At 31.4% G+C, this 26,102-nt stretch overlaps 1 protein-coding gene across 21 annotated transcripts in view; it reads left to right on the top strand.

Moving 5' to 3' along the window:
* Window positions 1-26,102, top strand: part of LOC129808116 (afadin) — a 118,122-nt gene that overhangs the window by 24,932 nt on the left and 67,088 nt on the right. For 9 of the 21 annotated variants that reach the window (XM_055857854.1, XM_055857842.1, XM_055857852.1 and 6 more), the window contains 3 exons: window positions 9,319-9,469; window positions 14,253-14,555; window positions 15,904-16,429. In XM_055857854.1, coding sequence (XP_055713829.1) covers window positions 9,356-9,469; window positions 14,253-14,555; window positions 15,904-16,429 — 943 coding nt within the window. In that variant the 5' untranslated portion in view covers window positions 9,319-9,355. Of the gene's footprint in view, window positions 1-9,318; window positions 9,470-14,252; window positions 14,556-15,903; window positions 16,430-21,940; window positions 22,552-26,102 lie in introns of those variants that run through there. The other 12 variants (XM_055857850.1, XM_055857856.1, XM_055857855.1 and 9 more) reach the window with 5 other exon arrangements.

The following is a 26,102-nucleotide window of genomic DNA, read 5'->3' as shown; positions in this document are numbered from 1 at the left end:
AAATTTTTAGTGAAGAACCCAGCTGGCACAAGATTGAAATGAGTCGATTACACTCACTTATTTAATGGATAAAAATATTATTTTTGCTTTTTCTCGAATTTAAATAGTTATATTATGTTACTGTAGTGACTATATTACGGAAATAAAAATAAAAATATTATTTTAAGTGGATTAGTTATAAAGGATCCAGATAGCGAAGTGCCCGGATTGGCACACTTGACTGTAATCGTTAATCTTTTGTATAGCAATTGTGGTATTAGAATCTCAGTACGCAGGATTTATTTCACTTAATTAATAAAATTAATTTTAATGGGTTTAAAATAACTAACCAATCCTTGTATACGTAAGAGATTGATATTGACTTAATCACATTAGGGTTCAAATAGACTCAGGCTGATCCGCGTCATCCTCGTGAATATTTAGCCTGATGCAATTTGTAATGAAAATTTATCCTAAACTGTCATACACGGAGTGCTTAAGTTCATAAATTAAAAGGTGTTGTCTATAAATTTCATTAACTTAATTTAATCCTTATTTACTGTCAAATTTTACAAACTAAATATTCTCGAGGATCAGCTTGAGACTATTTTCGTCATGAGGCAGCATTAATTTTGCCAATTTAGTGAAGTCAGTTGTGATCTTCATAATTATTTCTTGATTCCTAAGTTCCAATCAAATTGGTATTGCTAACAAAGCAAGTTTTTCACTTACTTTGCTAGTCCTCGCAATTAATGATTATCCAAAATCCTGTGCTTTTAATCATTATTCCTCATGTCCTAATTTAAGTTTTTCGTGATTAATTCTAATAAATTTTAAAAACCTTCTTGTAAATAAAAAAACATTCAGAAAAAATTTTGGCATTAAAGCTATCTATATTGATATCTTCATCTTGACTTTGGGGACTAACAAAGCTGTTTCCCGACTTAATTCGAGACATGGATTAGTCAGAAACTGATAGAAATGTAAACTGATATTTTAATTAATTACGTTAAGCTGTCTCTCGGTTTAAGTCGTAAGTGTGTGTAGGGCTTAAAGAGTACATAATTGCAGTATAAAAGATTTTCGTCTTAAGGCTATAATTCAGAGGTGTGCAAGAATCGTTTGAAACCGAAAAAACGTCAAATAAAACTTGGACGTCTATGGTCAAAACGCTATCTGAACAAACTTATTTTGACGTTTATTCGGCTCTGCTATAATTCATGTAACTAACACATTTCTCATATCCGTGTACAAATTTTAGTTAAAATATTAGAAAATTTAGTGTTATAATGTTTCCCGTGTGTCTTAACACTGATCACCATCTAGGAAAGAAAACTCAGTTAACCTTTCCGATAAAAATCCAAAGCAGAATGCTTTTATGGTTGTTTTAGTCTTGATGCCTTTACACATTCTTTATTTTTTTTTTTCCAAAAATTGTAATTTTGACGCGGTATTTTGACATTTTCCGCTATCAGTATTTCAGACAAATTCTTTCAAAAGAGTATTTTTTTTTAATAAAAACTTTTCTCAGTTATGTAGAGATATTTACATAAAAATATGAAAATTATAATGAAACATTGTTAATTGATATCATTTTTTAACAAAAGAAAACGAAAGAACAAAACGAAATTTTTTGCCTAAGTAAATCACTTTAGAGCGTCTACATATTATGAGAAGTTTTCGTCAAAAATTACTCTTTTGAAGGTAATCGTCCGCACTACTGTAGGTGAAACATCAAAATTCTGTTAAAAATGCAATTTTTAACGGAAATGTTTTGATGTGCACTTTTTGACAAAAATTGCTCCCAATGTGTAGATGCCTTTAAACCCTAAACAGGCTCAGTCAATTTGAGGCTTTAGTTTTCAGGTTGTTTGTTGAGCCTCTAGGTCAACCGGGTAAAAATGTTTTTTTTCGTTATTTCTCGTTCCACTAGAGAATTTGAATATTATTATTAGATATTTACATGAAGTTCCCATACTCTATATTTGTTGTCTAACAATATTGATCATCTTTTATGGGTTTGTGATTTTTGCGCTGTGGTTTTCCTTCTTGGTGCATGTCGTTCTTCTTGGGATATGAAAAAGCTGAATTACTTGCAAATGGAAACATATGTTAAATTCTTGGTGGTATTTTAATCAGTTAGTCCAGCATGTAGAATTTTAAATTATTAGGGGTTCTTAGCATCATCATAATAGGTAATTGTGATGTAATGTAATACCCATTGTTTGATATTCTCTAACTAATTCAATTCACTACAATGCTTGTATTCCCTATCTGAACAGCTAAGTAAGAGGTTCCTGCTAAGAAGTTTAGTGCTTTGTGTGGCATATTTGTTGATTTAAAATGCTTTTTGCGTTGTTGAAATGGTTTTTCTTTCTTGTATCTCATCAAAATGTGTTCGATTAAGGGAGATTATTCATGAGTCGTCTTTAGAAAATTACAAATATCTGTTGATAGGTATGTGTTTTGGTTTTTTACTTCCTCATTTCAATATTTTTGACATTCTTTAATCAATCCATTGGCTGTATAGTTCGATAGGTTAATATAAAAATTCTCTGTGATGGATATGAAAATTCAAGAAATAAAATTTAAATGGAAAGTTAATGAAAAGCATAGAGTCTGTATAAATACTTTCGAGTGTTCATGAGTGATGTTGACGTTTTTGAGAGATTATACTGGGGCTTAGATATCAATTGTTGAGAGATAAAGAATGGAATGAAGTGCTGAAGATGCGAAAGAAGAGCTAAAATGTAATTAGAAACTTTAGAGATTGCTCATATTTTGTTTTGCCACTTCTGCTATTTCTGCTAATTTAATTCTATTGCATTTTGAAGACACTGTCTTCGGATGAATTTATTAATGTTTGTGTCTTCATTAAGAAGACGATGCTGTGGGAAAAAAGAGCTCAATTTACTGGAAATGGCAAATGATGTTGGTTTCTTTTCCCTTTCTAACACTCATCGTTTTTTTTTTTCTATTGGACCTCTTTCTTTAAAACCTCTACAGAATGAGTTGATCTTTGTGCTTTTTTTATTCAATTTATTTAATTGAAAAAAATATTTTTCCATTATTATGAGGAGAAGAAATTGTTTTCAAACTATTTAAAATCCATCAAATTTAAATTCAGATCTCAAACAAATAGCCAATTAAAAGAATTCTGTTTTGTATCAATGTTTTAGAATATTTGCCAAGTAAATAAAATCTAAGTTTAGGAAAATATTCTTAGTTCTAATACAAAAGGGGTTCTAAGTCATCTCTGCTTTGCGAAATGCTTCAACTTATGACTAACCTCAAATAACCTCAAATCTTATAACCTCAAATAATGTAATTTGACCTCTTACGTTCTTGACATTAACAATTCCGAAAGGTGTCTCAAGTTACATCCTGTCCGAATTCAAAGTCCTTAATTGTCAAAATCTTATCATTCAAAAGTAGGGTTTGAAAAATTCGAAAATATATTTTAGAAAAGCCAATAAGACATTCTTGTGAGTCGCGTCGAGTAAACTGTTTTCCGCAGCTGAAACGGATAAAATTGTCTCGACACGATTCTTTACCCCCAAAATTCGACTCACAATCGAAATTTCATGCATTCCTAGTTGGAAGCACCCCAAGTTGCACGTATTTCCAGGTCATATGTAAAGAATCTCAGCTATCATAAGCTTATCTGGGCTTATTACTGGTCATTTTCTATTTTAAATAGTTTGAGTACAGAAGACAAGAAATCCACCCAAGAAAAAAATGTTCATTGAAATCGGTTAATAAATATTAGAGATAGAGTCCCGTCAAATCATTGCTCTACCTGTAGATTTCACTCCGAGGTTTTTTGAATTGTAACGGTATGTTCTAGTACATTCATAGTAAATCTGTAGATTTTTGGCAGAATTTCTGTGTAGAAAATCTGTAGATATTCGGCAGAAATTCTGCCGAAAATTTGCAGATTCTCGGCAGAATTTCTGCATAGGAAATCTGCATAGTCTCCATTGTCCCAACAAAAATATTGGTGATTTATCAATAAACTGTAGAAGTTACAAAGAAAATGGTATGCTCTGCTTAACAAGCATTACCGATTAAACATTTTAGATAACTAAAAAAATGCGAGCAAAAATGCTAATTTCTTAAAAATTGCCAATCGAATGATACAAAATACACGAAATTTCGTCGACACTGTGTTTAAAGATATCACTTCACTATTCTCTATTTATAACACGGCGTCGCAGAATTCTTTATTTTATATAAACACTGTGATATCACCAAGAATAACTCTATTGAATTTTGCAAACAAAATTCAATGAAAAATATTCCATCTTTTCAGAAACAGCTGTCTGGAAAGTCTGGAATGCAGAAAAAAATCTACAGAAAATCGGCAAAATATCTACAGAAATTCGTGAGAGTATGCACCAGGATTCGTCAGAAAATCTGCAAAAAATTCTGACGAATTTTGTCCCAAGCCCAAATAAAATTCGTAGGAATATCTACAGATATATCAGCAGATTTTCGACAGAAGTGTAGATATTTTCTGCAGAAATCTTAAAGATATCTGACGAAATTATTTGACGGGTGTTAAAACCGTGTAGATCTAAAATTTGAGCTCGATCTGACGAGGTCGGATTTCACCTAGGACCACAAAAACTCAGATTGTCAAGAATCTCAACTAAAATTCATGACATCTTGATTGAGCCATGGTGTATGCCTAAAGCCAATGACTATGAGGTCTACTTTTCTTTCACATGACTCGAAAATGTTTATTTTTCCTTCACACTCTACTATAAATATTGGTGTATTTTTTCACTCTATTAATTATATCTTTACTATTTTATGATGACAAGGGAAATTTTTGTCGAATAACTCAAAAACAAATTAAAAGAAATGGTTGATTTGAGTTGATAATTGTGACTTTCTGATGGGAAAAATTTCTACAAAATGATACTTGAATGTTAAAATATCCTTGAAACTTGAAACGTTAAACAATTTACCAAGATAGGATATTTTTTATCTTCGTTTCTAGTGAATATAGTACGTGGTTCTTAAAGTGTTAAGAAAAATTGTTGAGTTGTTTACAAGAATAACTGAGAGGTATATTAATATTAGTCTGAAGAGAATGACTGAGTGTGATGGAATTTTTGTTCAATGCTTGTTTTAATCTCACAACAAATAAATTATAAAATTATTATTATTATTTGTGTTGACTGGAAGTGCTTGAGAAGAATAAAAAAAAAATACGCAAAGGAAAAAAATGTCAAAATGGGTGGTTTTTTTTCTTCATTTGTTCTTTGGTCGACATGGAAGAAAGAAAACTATAAAAATTGTAGACACGAATTTTGTTGTGGGTGATGAATGTCAAGAATTCATTTTTTTTATAATTGCTTTAGAAGTGTGTATGACAACTTGCTGGAGAAGAGATTATTATGGGCATTTTTTTCCATCATTCAAAGTTTCTGTGATGTGAATACAAAATTTGTGGTAAATTTGTAATCATTAAGATGACTTCAAGTGACTTTTGAAATTTTATCAGGTATTTTAAAACACTCAAAGTGAGAGAAATTCCTCTCGAAGCACGTTAAAGATGTATTTTTTTTGTGCTGTTTACATCTAATATGTTGGAATGAATGATGAGATACTGAAGAGTTGTGACAAAATAAAATAGAGAGAGAGAAGTTACTATCATTTATGAAGTTTCATTGGAAATTAATTGAGAGTTGCATTATGGATGGAAAAGCGTCTATGATGGTGGTTTTTTGCACAAGTACTGAGGATGGGAGCACACATCTTGCGGCGAAATTGCTCTAGAAATTAAAAATAGAAAGTCTTTTCATTCTATAAAGATCGTGATCGAGACGTAAGATGTTGGTTGTTGAGGTGAAATGAATGGATGAATGAACGATGATCGCGATCGGTCAAAACGGTGTTTGGTGAGTTTTTTTTTTTGCAATATCTCTCGTCACATATAAAATCTCTCATCATGATCATATTTGTAGTTGAAATAGAGTTGCTCTGGACAATTCTTTGTATCTCTATTTTAAGCTTTTTATTCTACAGTAAATTGTATAAGTTTAGGCACAAAAAATGGCTTCAAATTTACTTGAGACAGATTTAACTATAATTAACATTTCGAGGGCAGTAAATTAGCTACTTGGTTAGTAAAAATTGAAATATTAAAATATTAAACTTTTGTCACAAAGTATAGCGCATAAGATCGGTCCATGGATAAAAAGTACAGGGAGTTCGTGTTGAGTGACAATGTACTGAAACCGTACCGTACCGTCTTTTCATTTAATTTTTAGTATCTAATTTTTTTGTTCTGTTTTCTTTTTCGTATTGAGTTTCAGCAATTGCAGGATGAATAATACCCAACGCACAATAACTTTTTTTTGTAAACATTTCAATGAGAGTGAGTGAGATCTAGATCTAGTCATCTTACTCCTTCTCATGGGAAATTTTGAAAACATGTTTACAAACAAAAGTTATTGTGCGCTGGGCATAATAATCATATTTTTGAGATTTAAATAAATAATAATAATATCTAGTGTTGATTTTAAGGAATTTAAATGATAGCTGCATTTTAGTAGGTTATGTCCAGTAAAGTCTTCCAAATTCGAACGCTTGGGGGGTATTTTTGACATTTCTCACTTCCCAAATTCGAATGATATTTTCAAAACTAACGGAGATTATGTGAAAGTAAATTGTCACAAGTCTTATTGGTTTTTATTCGAGCATAATGTATGGAAATATTCTGGAAGCAGCACGGGTATATGATTTTCAATCATCTACACACGATATTTTTTTTGACATAACCTCACATTTGATATTTTGCGTCGGTCGTTCGAATTTGCAAAATTCAGATTTGAGAGATTCTAACTTTACTGTAGGGGAAAGTGCTCATGCTTTGCGTCCTGATACAAATTTTTCAAAGTCAAAGATTTGAACGATTCCAGAGAGTGTGCCTCTCAAGCAAATAGGGTGATACTTGGGTTTGTTGGAAAGGTCTTTCAATTTTTAACAAGTCTGAAACGGTTGCCATCGCTCATGAACTGGTTTATGAACTGATAAGTAATTATGAAGTGAAAATCAATTCTAAGCATGCGGATGTACCTTTGATTTCGAGCATTTCACAAAGCATGGAACGCTTTGTTATTAATTTTTATCATTTGTATTCTCTATTTATTATTATTATTATTATTATTACTTGAGTGATTCATAAATCAGTTGATATCGGTTGTGAACTGGTCGACATAACAAATGACGCTGTGAAAATATGTTTTGCAATTCACTGAAACTCGTGAGCATGTTTTTCTTATTTCGCCCACTCAGAATATAAGTCGAACAACTCGATTTTTTACAAAAATCGTTTTATTCGCTTCGCTTAAAAAGTCTTTATACCCTCTACTTTCCCTGTGAATGTTATACTTGAAAGATAATTATTTTCAAAGTTATAGAGATTTTAAATCTCAAAAATCCTATACTCTGGATGTAAAATCTCAGCTTCAAATCGCCCTCCTGTAAAATTTGCCTAGGGTAAATTAAGCTAATTCAAAACCTGCTCCAAATGGAAATTTTTCGCTACGCCAAATGGAAATGTCATAGTTTTCACGATAAATACAGTACTAAATTTATTATATTTATATGTTTTCTATACCACAGTTTCATTATTTAGTTAATTTTGCTCCAAATAATGCGAAAATCCACTCATATTCATAAATTTTAATTTGTTAATTTCTCATTAAAATTAAAAGTGTACCTTTTCACCATCGAATTTTTCATTGATCGACCATGTTTTCCAATGAAAAACACAATAAAGTGACAGTTGTTTATTCATTTTGTTTAACATTTATGTCATATTTCTGGCTAATTTTAGTTAAATTAAGTGCTAATCTTTATTGTTAACGGTACGTGAAGTTTTCAAATGAAATAATTACCTATTTTGTAAACAAAAAGGTTTTTTCTGAGGTGTCTGCAAATGCTTCAATAGGAAACCCCGGAAATATGATTTTTTTTGGAGAGATTTTCTTATCTTTTTAAATGGGAAAGGAGAAAAGACGAGGAATAAGAACAAATCCTGCACTCAGAAGCAACTCAACAAGGTTTTGGAAGCCTTTCGTCGCGGTTTCACTTACACTGTTTGTCTCCAATTAGAAACTTTCCCTTGTCTCCATTTGGATTAATTTGTTTCCAATAGAAGCATTTTACGCTCGCGTATTTTTCTTGTATTTAAGAAGTTTTCAAATTATATCTAAAGAATTTTTACTAAACAGTAACATTTTAGAAGAGTCAAGGAGCAAATTTATGTAATTATCTTCAGAAAAAATTGAGCTTAATGTGTTGAATCTCCTGTCAAAGTTAAAGCGTTTGGAAATGGTTTTGAATTAGGACATTTACCCTACTGCGAGTTATTCGCTTCTTATTCTAAGCGGTCGATTTATAAATGAAATGTCCTTTTGTTCTTAATATTTACATAATTACTCCATAGGGGCTCTAAACTTTTCTCCTGCAGTGTAAAATTTGCAATAAAATAGTACTCTGACACGCCGTTATAATGGTGACCGGAAAGGTGTGTTCGTATAATTTTAATATCCATCGTCTCCATCACGTCTTTTTACTACGTTTGGCATTGCGGAGAAAATTTCACTCAATTGACTGCTACTATGGTACCTCGAGTATAGTCAGGAAGGGATTGAAAGAAACAGGTGGATAGGATAAGTTCAGCACAAATGCCGTGCCAGAGGAATAAATATTCTGCTTTTGTGATTTGCTGCTCTTGAGACACTTTTCGTGAGAGATCTTTGTCTCTTTGGTGGCATGTTTTTGATTTGTGTTGGGTATGTTTTCTGCTTACTTTTCTGCACATTAGGAAGTTTAAAATAAATCCCGCATAGTTTGTGATTATGGCAATGACCTTCCCTGGTAATTGCAGTATTTCTATATGAGAATTATAGAAGAGAAATGTGAAAAATTTTTGTGGTTTTTTTTCGTATACGATATTACACCAACATTTTGCCGGTGGATTATTGTTCTTTGTCTCTTTAAGACACTTCTTGTAAGTGCTGCAGCACATTTTTTCACGCTAAACAGGAGAAATTCAAGAAGCATAGTATTTTTTTTCTCTCTACAGAGAGACATTAAATAGAGGGAAAGAAACTGCGGTGAAACAATGAATAAATCGTATTTGAATTAAAAAAAAAAGATGCCGGAGAGAGAGAAAGAAATTTGCAACAGATGCAAATTTATCTTTGATACAAATCGTTTTATAGACTGGCAACTTCTTTCGCATTCCACCCATGTGATTTTCAACAATTATGTTATTATGTGATAATTAATACTTTATCTCTTTCATTTCATTCGCAGATAATCATTGTCGCAGCCGTTGAAGAGGAATCCTCCAATGAAAATGAGTGCTAATGAGAAACGTTTGATGGACCGTGAAGCCCTGCATTCCGTCATTCGGCAATGGAATGCAAATCGGCTGGATCTGTTTGAACTCTCGCCACCAGATGACGTAAGTTTTGTTACAAATACAAATGCAATAAATCGGTTTTCGTGTTTTATTTTCTATATTTAAAATAATGTCGTATCTCATGGCTTCTAAACATTATAGATATTTAAGTCCATTATTGTTATTATTGAAGCAAATTTTTTACGATTGTGTAGGAAACTCTGCTAAAAGTGCCAAAATTTCATCAATAATGCCAAATATGGACATAAATTTCTGTAGTGTCTAGATCAGATGTGCGCAAGAACCGTTTGAAATCGAACAAACGTCAAATGATGTTTTTGTACGTCAATGGTCAAAACGCTACCTGAACACTATTTTGATGTTTATTTGGTTTCAAACGGTTCTTGCTCGCACCTGGTCTAGATACTATAAAGCTTTGCAAGTGCACTTGCACTATGTTCGACTTCAATACTCTTCTTCAACAGTAGATTTTAATAAATAAAAATATAAATAAAATTTCTCAGAAATAATGTTACGAATTACGATTATAGGGAGAAGGTAGAATATTGACACTCTTCTATTTAAAAAAGAAATCCAGTTGCTATTTAAATTCATTTCTTGGTGGGCAGTGTTGATGCGGTGTGTCATCCTAAGTACCCATCTATTCGCGGCTGTTTTTAAGGTTGCCTACTTTTTTTTTTATCTTCTCATACTTGTTAGTTAAAAGTAGTATTAGCTCTAGCTAACAAAGTCGCTTGACATCAAACATTTTTTCATTATTATTTTTTTTTATTATTATTATTATTACTATTCGTCACACGCGGGCGATTGCCCAAATGGCTGACAGCTCCTACGAGCTAGCCAGAAAAAAAAAATTTATTTTTTTTTCTTCTCTCAATGCGTTCTGCAAGTTTTGCATATAAAAGCAGCATTCCAACGGTATATTAACTCAATAAATTAAAATTGTAAAGTAATTATGATCATCCTATGGATGTATGGCATATACAACCTGAGAAGGAGTTTTCCACCGTTTTCACTCTGGAGTAGGTTGGTAACCAACGCTTAGACGGCGGTGGCCGCAGAAAAATATTTGCAATTTTAATTATTTATGTATCGCAGAGCATTGATGACAATAAATCTATCTATCTATTTATTAAGGAACTGGGGGACCTTGTGGAAGATAACTGGGACAGACATTTCAGAGGTTACCCTGAGTTAACCCGGGTAGATTTTCAACAATCCCATATTGAGAGTAAACTCTTATCAGACTCTAGGGTAACTGTCCTAATTCAAAACCATTTCCAGACGATTTAACTTTGACAGAAGATTCAACACTTTAAGTTCAATTTTTTTCTGAAGTGAATTACATAAATTTGCTCCTTGACTCTTCTAGAATGTTACTGTTTAGTGAAAATTCTTTAGATATAATTTGAAAACTTCTTAAATACAAGTAAAATATGTGAGTGCAAAATGCTTCTATTGGAAACAAATTAATCCAAATGGAGACAAGGGAAAGTTTCTAATTGGAGACAAACAGTGTAAGTGAAACCGCGACGAAAGGCTTCCAAAACCTTGTTGAGTTGCTTCTGAGTGCAGGATTTGTTCTTATTCCTGGTCTTTTCTCCTTTCCCATTTAAAAAGATAAGAAAATCTCTCCAAAAAAATCATATTTCCGGGGTTTTCTATTGAAGCATTTGCAGACACCTCAGAAAAAACCTTTTTGTTCACAAAATAGGTAATTATTTCATTTGACAACTTCACGTACCGTTAATAATAAAGATTAGCACTGAATTTAACTAAAATTAGCCAGAAATATGACATAAATATTAAAAAAAAACGAATAAACAACAGTCCCCTTATTGGTAGATAGATAGATAGATAGATAAATTTATTCATCAACAATGCTTTCGAAGTACAGTTTCATTTAACTGAGATCCCGTGTAGTTTTTAGCGTCCACCGCTGTCTTTGCGTTGGTTATTTATTTAGCATTGTGCTTTTTATTGGAAAACATGGTCGATCGCTGAAAAATTCGATGGTGATTAGGTACACTTTTAATTTTTATGAGAAATTAACAAATTAAAATTTGTGAATATGAATGGATTTTCACTTTATTTGGAGCAAAATTAACTAAATAATGAAACTGTGGTATAGAAAACATATAAATATAATAATTTAGTACTATATTTTTCATGAAAAAAATGACGTTTCTATTTGGAGTAGAGAAAAATTTCCATTTGGAGCAAGTTTTGAATTAGCTTAATTTACCCTAAATCAAATATTCTACTCGAATATTGTTCTAATTGAATACATGTAGCTCACAAGAATTATAGCCTTAATATGAAAAATTGTTTTTGACGAGCAAAATACCTTGATATAAATTTGTCATATGAAATACGTTTTATAGAGGAATGTTGTAACATTGTTTGAATAAAACAAAAACGTAATCATTCTAATTATAGCTCTGAAATATTTCAAAGCCGTAGGCTCATCAATAAATAGGTCACGCCTCTTAAAAAGAAAAAAAAATAATTTCTTTACTTTTAACCCTCTAACGGTTAAGAGTTACTGCAAGGTAGCATTACAAAAATCGCATTTACAGCGACAATAAAGGTTTTGTTTATTCAGAATTGCTATAGTATCCTCGGTAATACTCTTGATGACATCCATTCAAGGTTTAAACTCATTTTGACTCTTCATTTAATTGCTATCCAAAGTTTTGTTTGACAGGTCAGAGAAAAGTAGGAATTTTTTTTTGTGGAAAAATCTCATTTCAAAAATCAAGAAAAATACCGGTTTAAAGTAATCTGACTAAAATAAATTTATTTTATACTGAAAGATATATCATTCTACTTTGTGTATTTTATTTAAAACATTTGAAAAAAGTAAAAATGTGAATTTTAGGCTGCTATTCTGCAATCTTTATAATTTTGTGACTGAGCAAGTTCCAAGAAAATTGGTATTCTCACAGAAAAAATATAAATTTTTGAAATATTAGTACTCTCCAAATATTTTAGACCTTATTATAAAGTCTCCAACAAAATTTTCAAATTACCATATTTTATATCCAAGAATTTTTCAATTCATCCAAAAATTCTTTGACAGTTCCATACATTTTCTTGTACGATCCAAGAAAACTTTAGAGGTTCTTTTAAATTTTGTAAATGAGAGTTTTGTCAAGGTTGAATTGAATATAATTACATTTAAAGATATTTTAATGCTTTTTTCGTGAAAAATAACAAACAACTGTAAACACACAGTGTCAAATAATTCCGCAGATGATGCTGCACGACAAGTCTCCAATTTTTTTTATATCTTGTTCGATTTTTGCTATAAAATTTCTTGGCGGCAGAATTGCTCAACCTTGGATTAACTCTAACAAGAATTCCAAATTCCACAAAATCTTACAAAATTATAAAGATGGCAGAATAGCAGCCTTAGAAGCAAAAACTTTGATTTTTTTTTATATTTTTGCATTTTTCGCTTAAATTAAAAGAGAAAATGAAGAACGGATGGTATTATTGAGTTTATTGAACCGTAATTAGTGTAGAAAAAATCATCACACTACATTTTTTGCATATTTAAAAATTGGACGTTAGAGGGTTAATTCTTTTTTAAATAATTCATTGGAAGAGGTTAAATGTTGGAAACAGCGTAATAATGAAAAACACTGCAAATATTTTTCTTTAATAAAAATAATAGACCACGCCCCTTAAATGTTTAAATTAAAAAGAACTGTATTGAGGACAATATTTCTAAATCAGATTGAATTATATCGAAGTTCATTATTGCACAAAATTAATAAAGCACATTTAATCCGATTGAAACAGTTGATTGTTATTCGAAAATAGTAGGAACAGTGGAATAATTCGATTCATAACTAAAGGTATTTTTTTGGGATTAATAAAAAAATGATTTGTTTGATGTCGGCTTATAATTGAAAGCAGTCGAACAGTGCAGATTTTGAATAATCAAACAGTTATTAGCAGTAGGAATTTTTTCTTTGATTTTGCGTTTATTAAAGACAAAAAGAAATATAAGCCACGCCTATTAAAAGCGTAAAATTAAGAAACATGCAATTTAGTCTGTCTCTTTTGTAATTCGGTTGTTTTTGAATTGTTAAAGTGGTGCAGGACACTGGAAAAATCTTGATACAGTAGAGTCTCGCTATAGTCCATATTTGGTTCCAGATTTGACACTTTGGCCGCACTATAGTTCATGTCATTTTTTAAAATTACCAACGACTTTTAGTATTGAAATTGCTCGACGACTTCCACTTTCTTTGCGATTGTGGTACTTGTCCTCGCTCTCTTCATTATGGATCACAATTATCACAAATACTCAATAAAGTTTGTCAAAAATATTAAAATGATTATGAAAAAAATTGCATGTCGCGTACTAAAAAAACATAACCTAACTTAAAATCAGTGTTTTGAAATCAACGGTCGATAAATTTGTGGACTATAAAGCGATGGCCTATAGCGGGACTCTACTGTATGTCTGATAATTTTCTAAGTTTCAGAGCTTCTATATCTAACTTCATTTGTTTTGCATAAGTTTTCGGCGGGAGGGCGTGGCTTAATTTTTTAATGAACAATATTTTATGTAATTTTTCAAATTGAACTGGTGAAGATATTTTGTACTACGAACAGAAATTAAGAATTTCAAATTTTGTGGAAAGTAATAAAGTGTTTCTAATTCATGTAAATCATGAATAAATAATAAATGTGGGCGGAGCTTATTCATGTAACTAAGTACTACCGTCTTGAAGATAATAAAAATCAGAGAATTAATACAATATTTAGGAAATATCCAATAAATCCTTTATGTATAAATTTCTTGCCGCAGAATCTTCAATTTCACGGTGTTATGAGATTCTACTTCCAAGATGCTGGCCAAAAAGTAGCCACAAAGTGCATTCGTGTGGCATCTGATGCCACAGTTCAGGATGTCATTGCCACGCTAATTGAGAAATTCCGTCCGGATATGCGAATGCTGTCACTGCCCAACTATGCCTTATACGAAGTGCATTCAAATCATGAAGAGAGGAAGTTGAATGGAGACGAAAAGCCATTGCTGGTGCAGCTGAATTGGAATTTTGATGATCGCGAAGGAAGATTTCTGCTGAGGGACACAGACCAGAAGACAAATGTAAGACTTTATTCTAAATCTATTTTTGGGTTTTTCTTAATTTTCTACAAGAACAAATCTTAGGGAAAATACAATTTCATGGATGACAAAAAGTAATTTAATGTCAACGTTAAAAATTAAATGAGCTTTATATGATATGAGTTAATTGCACAGAGATTTCTTCGGAATTACAATCTAATATTAATGCAATAAAATTAAAATTCATTTTCATAGACAGTTAGCACTCTTCTAAATGACATTGCATTGATCCTTCTGATTTATAAGCTATTGATTAATTAAAATGGAGAATAACAAAAATGACATCTATTGACATCGACAGCTATTATTTCTCGGTATTGGCTTTTCATTTGACACCTGAAGAATTTTGCAAATGAAATTCTTGATTTCATAATTTGTAGTAAATACTGATTAGGAAAGAATGTCGATTTCAAAGTTACATATAACTGTCATTGTGCCATTGACAGTTATCGTCATGTGACACTGACGTTCTTTTTTCTAAGTTCCGTTTCAGAAATAAAATTATTTTGTTAATTGGAAGCTTTTTCGATTAATAATAATAATGCGATTTCGAAGAATTGATGTACACTGACATTTTGACATTGACAGTTAGCAGTTGTCAAAATGACACTGAAGTTCTTTTATCAACCATTACCGATTTCGAATTAAAATTATTGTGTTATTTGGAAATATTTTCCGATTAATATGACTTTACAGTACTGTCATTTTGACAGTGACAGTTATCGTCATGTAACAGTGACGTTCTTTTTCAAAGCTCCGTTTTCGAACTAAAATTATTATGATAATTGGTAGTGTTTTCGGATTAATATTATAAAGCGATTTCGAAAAATTGATGTACACTGACATTTTGACATTGTCAGTTAGCAGTTGTCAAAATGACACTGAAGTTCTTTTATCAACCATTACCGATTTCGAATTAAAATTATTGTGTTATTTGGAAATATTTTCCGATTAATATGACTTTACAGTACTGTCATTTTGACAGTGACAGTTATCGTCATGTAACACTGACGTTCTTTTTCAAAGCTCCGTTTTCGAACTAAAATTATTATGATAATTGGTAGTGTTTTCGGATTAATATTATAAAGCGATTTCGAAAAATTGATGTACACTGACATTTTGACATTGTCAGTTAGCAGTTGTCAAAATGACACTGAAGTTCTTTTCAAACATTAACGCTTTCGAATTAAAATTATTGGGTTATTTGGAAATATTTTCCGATTATTAAAATATTTTTAGAGTACTGTCATTTTGACATTGACAATTATTTCCTGTCACACTGACATACATTGATATTTGTATTTCAAAACGTAACGAATTTTCAATCAAGTCTTATTTGCAGACACTTGAGAGTGGCGACACAAATTTCAAGAGGAAATTGTCAAAGCGTGAACAGAAGGAGCAGAAGAAGAAGAAAGAGAAATTGCAGAAGATGCAGAGTACAAATACAGCCAATGCTGAGAATCATGTGGCAGAGAAATTGTACACGGAATTGCCGGAGACGTCCTTCACGAGGTCCATTTCCAACCCAGAAGCCGTGATGCGTCGACGACGTCAGCAGAAGCTGGAGAAGAAATTGCAGCAGTTTCGGTCGAAAGATGGTGGACCGGACACAGGAGGAACACTGAAGATCTATGGTGAGAGTCTGTGTCGGGATGTTCCCTACAAGACTCTCTTGTTGTCAATCAGAGATTGTGCGCAAGCTGTTGTCCGGGAAATGCTGGCAAAGTATGGACTGGATAAGGCGGATCCACTGCACTATTGCCTGGTGCAAGTTAACAGTGATGGTACAGAGTACATCTTGGATGACGATGAGTGTCCACTGTCTATCCTTATGAATCATCCAACATCCAGAGGTAAGCAGTATATTTATTTATTTATTTTTTAATTTGTGCTTTCTATAATGTTCCTATTGTTAAAAAAAATATTATAAAAATATTTTAATATTTTAGAGCTTTAAAATTTTATCCTAAATAATTTGGCATTCCCGAAAATTACCTTCAACATTTTACTCTTGAATTTTTAAAAAATTTATGACAAGTTAAAAACATCAACAATTCGTATTCTGTTTTCTTGATGCTCTTGATACATATTATTGAGACATTATATATTTTAAAATTGGGAGAATGTTTTAATTCATTTTACGATTAAACAGTTTTTTCTCTTCAAAAATTTTGATGAAAAAAATTCGCAATATAAAAAATATGTTTGGATTATTCCATTTCTAATTTGTAATTATCATTTTAGGATTATTTTAAAGATTAATTAATCCCTTATTGTATACATACATACATATTCTATACAAACTCAAAATACATTAATAATTATTGATAAAGTAAATAGGGTAATTGTACAAAATTTCGTCCAGCTTGCAATTCCGGCCACTTCTTTGTTCTTCGAATTTCCATGAATTTTTAGGTTTTGCATATTCTAGAGATTATACAGTGCAAAAAAATAACAAAAAAAATGTCGATTTGACAAACGACATGACGTGAAAAAGACATTGAAAGAATTCCTGAAGCGCACGGAACTAAGAGAATGAAGGTGGCCGAAATAAGCCACCAAAGTTATGTCTAAATTTTCATTGATTTTAAAATGTATTAAGAATGATTTTAGAGAAAATAAAGACAATAAACTGTCTACAAAGTTCCAAGTAACATTCCTTAAGAAAAAGTAACAAAAAAATCAATTGTATTAAAAAGAAAACCATTTCATACTTGAGATTTTGGCGCTTGGATGCAACTATGCCGAAATTTGGCACACTTAACCTATACGAAAAAAAAATTTCAAACCACATAAACCCTATTTTGTTGATATTAGAAGAGCATAACAAAAAATACATGAAAATTATGCCCAAAGTACAATAACTTTTGTTTTGTCAACATGATTTTAAAATAACCTACAGAGAGTGACTAAATTTAGTTTAGTTTTATTTTCACTGAAATGTCAAAAATATGTTTAAAAAACTAAAGTTATTGTATGTTGGTCATTAGGATAAGTGTGCCAAATTTCGACCAGCTTGCAATACCGGCCACCTTTTTTGTTCATCGAATTTCCATGACTTTTTAGTATTAATTTAGTATTTCATTCAGTATTTAGTATAGGGATTATACAATGCAAAAGAATAACAAATAACGTAGCTGCGATAAAGGAGATGATTTGAGAAAGACATTGAAAGAATTTCCGAAGGGAAAGGAACTATGAGAATGAAGGTGGCCGAAATAGGTCACCAAAGCTATGTCTACATTTTAATTAATTTTAAAATGTATTAATAATGATTTTACAGTATATAAAAACGATAAACTTTCTATGAGATTGAAAGCAACACTCCAAGTAACAAAAAGTATTCAATTTAAGCAAGAAAAAAGCAAGTAACAGTAAATAAGAAAAATATTAAATTTGTTTTAAAAATATTACATTTCAAATTTGGGACTTTGTCACTATGCCTGAATCTGGCAGGCTTACCCTATATATACATATTTCAATTAAAATATTGGTATACAAATTACTGATATATAGCAGACTAACAGGAGTTAAGTTTGTAATGGACTCCAAAACCTTTCTTACATTGGTAAAAATAAAAAGATCAAATAGTTCCAAATTTGATCCTTTTGAAAAGGATTTATCATAATAATAGAACATGTTAATTCCTTTGCAGAAGGATCAAATGTGGATCAATTTGATCCTTTTATTTTTACCAGTATTTCGAAATAAGAAATATATTAAGTTGTTAATTTTTGATTTCGGAAAATCACCTAGGCAGCTCTAAAACTTCATTTAAAAGGGATGGCAAAGCGTTCTAGGCTTTGCAAATTGCTCGAAAGGCGCGAACCGCGAACCCATGATTTAGATGCTATTGTGTTGATCGTGTCAATTTATTTACCGGTCCTCAACCGATTTGAAATGATTCATAAATCACTCAAAGATCTCCCAAAATAGTTCTAAGAGTAATAGAACTAATTTTCGGACAAAAGCGGTTCATAACAGATTCATTACCAGTTCCCAACCGATTTGAACGAATTTATAAATCACTTAAAATATTTCCCAAAGTACACTTCACTTCAGTTTTCGATAAAAATTAGTTATCGATTATGAACCGATTAAAATCGATTTAAATCGGTTATTTTGTATAATAATATCCCAAAAATCCAAATTTAATTTTCCATCAAGAATCCACAGTTCAAAGTTAACAGAAAATATTTTACTTTTGGCATAACTCTGAGTAATCATGTTCACCGATAAGTAAGTTTTTTTTTCTTCAAAAGCAGTCTCCAAAAATCAGGTTATAACGGCTGAATTTTTGAAATTTTTGAATGAAAATTTCAAAAAATATAGTTAAAATTTTGTATTTTAATATGTTTAACCCTTTAAGGGGATTCCTCTAATTACAATATCGAGAAAGGCCTATATCACCTGTGATTCTTATGTTTACAATCTCAATTTTTGCTGTCTGAGGTGAAATCCCACCTCGTCAGATCGGGCTCAAATTTTGGATCTACACTTTTTGTCACTCACAGATCACGAATATTCTGCGCGCCAAAAATCGATTTTTGTGGGTGTCCTGTCCGGAGTACAAACGCTAATTTTTTCTCAATGATTTAGCGTCTATGGCATAAATCGATCTCAAATTTTAGTGTGTTATAGCTGGGCCTAAGAGCTTTCAAATAAGAAATCTAATGAATCCGAGCTCCCTGACCTTAGCAAGAAGGCGTCAAATGAAGGCGTCTCTTCAAATGCTACAACTTTTCTGTAATTATTAACGTATTGGGATATTGGAACACAACATATTATGAATGTTGAAATGCTACTTATTCTTAAATGCCTTAAATTAGTTGTTTTATATTAGGTGGCGAAAAAGTGCTTACATGGCAAAAAGGGCTGACTCTACCCTAGGTCGCATCCGTCTTTACTTCATCTCAATGTTCCCCTGACCCTAACTATAACGAAATTGACCCGATTCTATCTCCAATGTTTATTCACTGATTAAAAAAAAACTTTCTTTTTCTTTTGTTGACCTTCTGTATTCAAACCAAAAAACCAGTGATAAGCCTAGATCAGCTTATACAGGTGCGATTCCTTCATTGCAAATTTGGATTGTGGCAAACTCGAACGATATTTATACATAAATATTGCAAATTTCGTTTAATAATTCTTAAACTGTATGTAACATATTATCGTTATTAATAAGGAAAATTGGATGAGAAATGCATGAAAGTGTCTGAAAACTTTAAAGTAGATTATCTCGGAAACTATGAGGGATAGAGGGCTCAAACTTTTAAACCATTTAGAACCTCTTTCAGGCTTGATATGTGCAAAATTTCACTTGAAAATGAAAAAAAAATTGGATGAGAAATGCATAAGTGTCTGAAAATCTTTAAAGTCGATTTTCTCGGAAAATATGAGAGATAGAGGCCTCAAACTTTACATCCGTTTAGAGCCTCTTTTAGGCTTGATATGTGCAAAATTTTACTTCAAAACGAAAATCTGCGAAAAATTTGGCGGCCCACGAAAATCCGCGAAAAACTTCGCGACCTGCAAAAATTCGCGAAAAATTTCACGGCCCCTGAAAATTCGCGAAAAATTTCACGGCCCCTGAAAATTCGCGAAAAATTTCGCGACCCGCGAAAATACGCGAAAATCTGCGAAAAATTTTGCGTCCCGCGTAAATTCGCAAAAAAATTAGCGACCCGCGAGAATCCGCGAAAAATTTCGCGGCTTCTGAAAAGCCGTGAAAAATTTCGCGGCCCGCGAAAATCCGCGAAATTTCTCGCGACTTGCGAAAATCTGCGAGAAATTTCACGACCCACGAATTTTTTTTAAATATCTCGAGAAATCTTGGAGCAATCACCATTTTCTTTAAATTGATCTACTCTAGTAGCGCTACAACATGAACATAAAATGGTTCAAATTGCATAGGCCAATTTCGAGAAAACCTAGAAAAACCGGTTTTAAACCGGTTTAGAACCGGTTTTTCAAAAAACTAATAGCCTAGAAATCGTCGTATGTTCAAAACATATACCCTGTGAATTTCAGCTCGATCGGAGCACTTTCACAAAATCGGAGTATCACAATAGGTGTGATTATGAAGGAATCACACCTAATAGAAAATAACCAGTGATTTTTCACAGGGGAACTGAGAGTGATTACACATCGGGTTCCTGTAACTCGCTTTACCCCAAAAATTCAATTCACAGTCGAATTTTCAAGTAATTCGAGTTGCAAGAACCCCGAGTTGCAAGATCTTCAATGTCGCCTGTAAAGAATCTTATAGCTACGATAAGCTAAGCTTATCTTTGCTTATCACTTGATTTTCTCTCGATACACTATTGTGAGAAGGGTGTTCCGTATAGTGATACGCTATATTCGTAAAAATTTATCATGATATCTATCAAAACTTTGAGAGATTTTAGAATCACCAACGATTGTGTCTTTTCAAATAATTTTATAGCAAAATCAATTGGTTTTTGGTGAGATTCTCAATGAGTTTATCTTATCAAACTACCAATTTATTTGCTGTATATTTATGGTTGATGTCCTTAAGAAGAAGAGTCTCAGTCTGAAAGAGCTTTTACTGAACGAATTTTCCAAGATAAGAACACACAGAGCTTTTTGCTCCTCTCTCAAAAGCTCTTGCATTGTCTGTTCCTTTCTCTCGTGATCTCTCGGAAAACTTTCCTATATACATAATTTGTATTGTTACATTGTACGGTCTATGGGGGAGAGAAAAGCTAGTCTCGTGGATGGAAATTCTCTCGTGATGTCGAAGCTCGTGGTGCGCTGTGGAAATGTCAGATGGACTAAAATCCTCTGACACACATTTTCACTGACATCGATATAGTGAGAGAGGCAGATGGTAAAGGAATATATATATATATAAAAGGGGAATAAGTCTCTCTTTCTCTCTCTCTCAGGTTTTTGTGTCGATTTTTAGAGGAGAATTGGGTATTGCATGAAGTATAACTTGGGCAGTAAGAGTGACACATCTCTCAGTGGGAACATCACCTAATCAAAGTCATGCCGAACGATATCGAATTGTGTCTATCTTGTGTCTACTCTAACGCAGTGAACACGCATTTACTATAAATTAAATCTCTCTTCTACTTTTTTTTACGTTAAAAATATCGCAATTTTCTCTTATTTTTTTTTGTTAAATGAATTCTTTTTGCGTTTTCTACCAAGCAACATTTAACCGTGTCATCCAATTTTTCGCGATAGACGCTGTATTGAGCGGAAGAAAAGAATTAAATTAAATTTAATAAGATTGATATTGTGTGTGTGCGTGATTTTTTTTTCATTCGAAATCTTTCTTTTTTGCAATACAATATAATACAATCTTTTTTTTCTTCTCACATTAAATCACATGAAAGAGGTTTAGAGTTGTTAAAAAGAAGAAAAAGTAAAAAAAAAACGGAGAGAAGAAAAATGTTCTACCATGAGTGCAGAAACGTACAAAATCGACAATTGCAGAGTTTTATTGTTTGATAGAATGACCAGAATTGAGGAGAGAAGACAAATAATTGTTAAGTTGTCACAGTTAACAATTCTTGGTACAGTTTTTCAGTGTTTTTTTTCTCCAATTTGTCGTCTAATTTCTTGGAAATTGACGGAATTCTAGCTACTTTCACAATTTTCTCAGCTAATTTGAAGCTTATTATTTTCTTGTTTTACTTAAAAAAAAAATAATTCAGATAGACAATTCACATTTATCCCTCCAACGGGGCTACATGGAAAATGAATAAATGTTAGAAAACAATTTTCCCGTTTAAACTTTTCTTTCGTTTTTCACCCCCCCCCCTCTGAAGTTCAACAGCAGAAAAGAAAAGAAGAAAAAAAAAGATCTGCGGGGGTGTGAGAGAAAGTTTATAAGGCAGTGTTCAAGATACGGTTCTTATGATTTCAAAGTTACCTTAGCCTGTTTGTAGACTGAGAAGGAAAGAAAAAGTATAAGAAAGAAATATGATGGATTGGGGGATTCGCCGTGAGTAGATTGATATAAATGTTTCAATAGAGAGAAAAAAAAGAAAAGAGTCAAAGAACAGTGTAATTGAAGGAAAAATGATTTTTGTCTTGAGCCTTGAAAGTTAATGTGCTTTTTTTTTAAATTCTCCAAAAAAAAAGTAACAGTGTTCATTAAACGTATACTTACCACCATCCCTTAATTTCAAAACACTCCCTCAATGGTTCTTTTATTTTTGTGGAAGAAGAAACAATTAAAAAAAAACTTACATTTTTGATACCTGCAATGTATCCCTTTGTCTTGTGCAACCCATTTTAGTCCAATTTACATCAAAGGATTTATTTTAAAAATGAAATTAAGTTACTTTCTTGGAAAGTCTGAAAAGCTGCAAATACTATACTCAAGGAGCTAGAGAGCTTTTAACCTCTGTGTAATATCCCTTAAATAAATAAACCTAAAATTTAAAATAGAAAAATGAAAAGTTCACTCGTGACAAATGATTTATTAACATGGTTATTTTGGAATGTAAGCTATTTTGGGCACTGTTGGCAATTGATAAAATGTATTCAAATAAATAATTCTTTACTTCGCATTAAATGTTAATATCTAGAACATTATACACTTTTTTTCCTCATAACCTTAAAACTTTTTTGGTGTAAAAATATATCAACATTTTTTAATGTTAATTTTACACCTTTTTAAGGGTAAAATTAACATGAAAAAGGGTAACTTTAACCCCCAATACACCTAAAAAGTGTAATATTTACACCGATTTTGGATCAATAATGCAGGGTAAAATTAATATTTCCGGAATGCTATTTTAACTTTTTCGGATTTCTCTCAGTGTTGTTAAGGATTGGACATTAAGGGCAAATGATCCCTTATTTTTTGAAAAATCAATAAAATTCCTTGTTATTTAGATTTTTGAGATCTCAGGGAACTGAGCTAAACCTCCAGTCTGAAGTCGGCATTACAGGTTAAGTCGAGAGACGGATTAGTGGGAAACTGATGGGAAATCAGTCTAATCATTATTTTGATTATAATTCCGTTAAGCCGTCTCTCGGATTAAGCCGTAGGCCTGTCCAGCACATAAGCTTTATATCACGTTTCGAGGATATTTATTCTTTTCCTTAGGTCTTAACTCTTTCGCGTCTTTAGGGTAATGTCATGACTCGGGGAAAAAAGTTTTTTTTGGGTATTTACATTAATTGAAATCTATCTGTTCGTGCACGACATCATAATAGAATGATGTAAGATTCTTGGCTCATTTTCTCAAGACTCCAGTTAGATTTCAATTAATGTAAATAGCCAAAAAGAGACTTTTTTCCCCGGGTCATATATGACCCTAAAGACGCGAAAGAGTTAATTTGTAAACCTAAGGAATGGGACATAAAATCTCCGAAAATTTATATGAAGTAGTTTGTTTCTAAAAAAAATAATAATAATTTCATTAACATTTTTAAATTTTACTACATCACTTTTACGGTATTCTCAAAGGTTTTGTATGGAATGATGTTTTATAAGTTTATTTTATTTATAAAATATTAATGTCTTTTTATTACGAGTTCATCTGAAAAGTTAATTTTCCTAAATTTAAAATGTAGGGGAGACTGGGGCAATACGCATATTTAATTCTTCCACGAGCTCTGAGAAAATTTAAACGTTTTATAATGAGCATATTCTTATAGGAAATTTACTTCTCTACAACATTGCAGAATACTATTTTCCTCTATCTCGAAAGAAATGTGATTTTCGAATCATTTTCTATTAGTCGATTTTGTGGAGATTCTCAAAATTGCTGGTGCACAAATTTTGTCAGTCTTCGAATAATTTGTGACGTTTTACTCTCGCAAACATTAAAAATATCAAATAGACATATTTTTAAAGGAAATTTATTCCTCTACAACTTTGTCGGAGATAATTTTTCTCTATCTTAACGATAAATGTGCTTAAATTGAGCTAATCATTATTGATATTTTCTGTAAGTCAAATATTACAAAAATAGGGCTCTAAATTTCATTATTTTTTATTTTACATAATCCTTCCTCGAATCCCTTGAAATTTTGTAAGTTTAACTGTTATCACACTCTTGCACATTACAATTTTAATATGATTCACATTAATTGTCGCTTGTGAGAGTCCAAATGTGTATTTTGTGTGTTTGAATCATTTTATATTCAAAATTTGATCTATTTGTTGATAAAAAGGTAGACTTGGCCCGCAAAATTTGATTTAAATTGATTAATAGCATTAATGCGAAAAATTAATGCGATTTGCTCTTTAAATTTTTAATGTGAAAAATATTTATGCTTTAGGTAAATTTAAACTTATTTTTGCAGGCCAAGTCCACTTCTTTATCAATAAATAGAAAAACTCCAAATATTAAGTGACTCAAAGACACAAATAATATATTTGGACGCTCACAAGCGACAATTAATGTGAATCACATTAAAATTTTAATGTGCAAGTGTGATAACGCCGTAAGAAGGTTCATAAAGGCTATCTATAATAAAAATTTCAAGCCTCAGTCTCTTTTATTTTAGAAAATAGTGAATATTGAAATTTTCGTTTTGACAAATTTTGCTCCGGTGTCCCTTAATGAAAAATAAATACATTTTAAGATTGAAAACACAGTCTAGGATGAAAACATTATTTTACTTAGTATTCGTTATGCTATCTGATAATTATTTTTTTTACTTAATTTTTTTGTTGTATTTAATATATTTTTTTTTTATTTTATCGATCGTTTTATTCCAATTCTTTTCAAAGGTAATTTTTCTGAATCACATTTTTTTCATTTTCAGTTCAATTTTTTTAAATAATAAATTGCTTTTGAACAAGAATTCTTCTATACAGATTTATGCGAAGAGTGGTTTATGTCAAAAAGATATTCTTGCGATCACTGCCGGCTTAGCGTTTCTGACTAACTTCCGGAGCAAAACGGCAGAAAATTTCTATGACGGGATATAATTCCAAATGAAATTAATTTTTTTTCGCCACGAAATTATTTTTAGAATATTGTATATTTTGTAATTTCGTATTTTACCTAATTAAAAAATGGTAACGTGGTTTATAAAAAATTAAAAAATAAATATCGTCTTAAATAACAATTTCATGACAGTGTGGTGCCACGTTCATTTACAATTGTTTTTAGCGTGTTATTTGAAGATTTTCTTTTTTAATTCTGGTAGAATTTATAATTTTTTTAAATCGAAATTTTTTAAAAATATAACAACAGTTTTTAAAATAAGAAATAAAATGTAAGAATTTTATGTTTTTTACGTCAAATTATCATTTTCATTAATTATTTTACCGTCACCACTAGGGGAAAGTGCTCTCCTTTCGAACGTTCATGTCTTCATGCTAACTGTGCTCGCTTGGTCGTCAAACTTATGATTTGAAAATTTTTAAATGGACAAACTCGTTATTTGAAATTTGCAAACACTTTCCGAAATTGCTTATAAAAGTGAGCGAAATGACTAGTTCTATATTTATTTCACTCTAATTGGAATACGAAACACATGTTTACATTTAGATCCAAAGATCTAAATGTAGATCTATTTTAGATCTAG

The sequence above is a fragment of the Phlebotomus papatasi genome, chromosome 3, assembly GCF_024763615.1.
Source record: "Phlebotomus papatasi isolate M1 chromosome 3, Ppap_2.1, whole genome shotgun sequence".
In the NCBI taxonomy this organism is placed as follows: Eukaryota; Metazoa; Arthropoda; class Insecta; order Diptera; family Psychodidae; genus Phlebotomus; species Phlebotomus papatasi.
The sequence above is the reverse complement of the archived record's forward strand: the minus strand, read 5'-3'. Positions and strand labels throughout refer to the sequence as shown.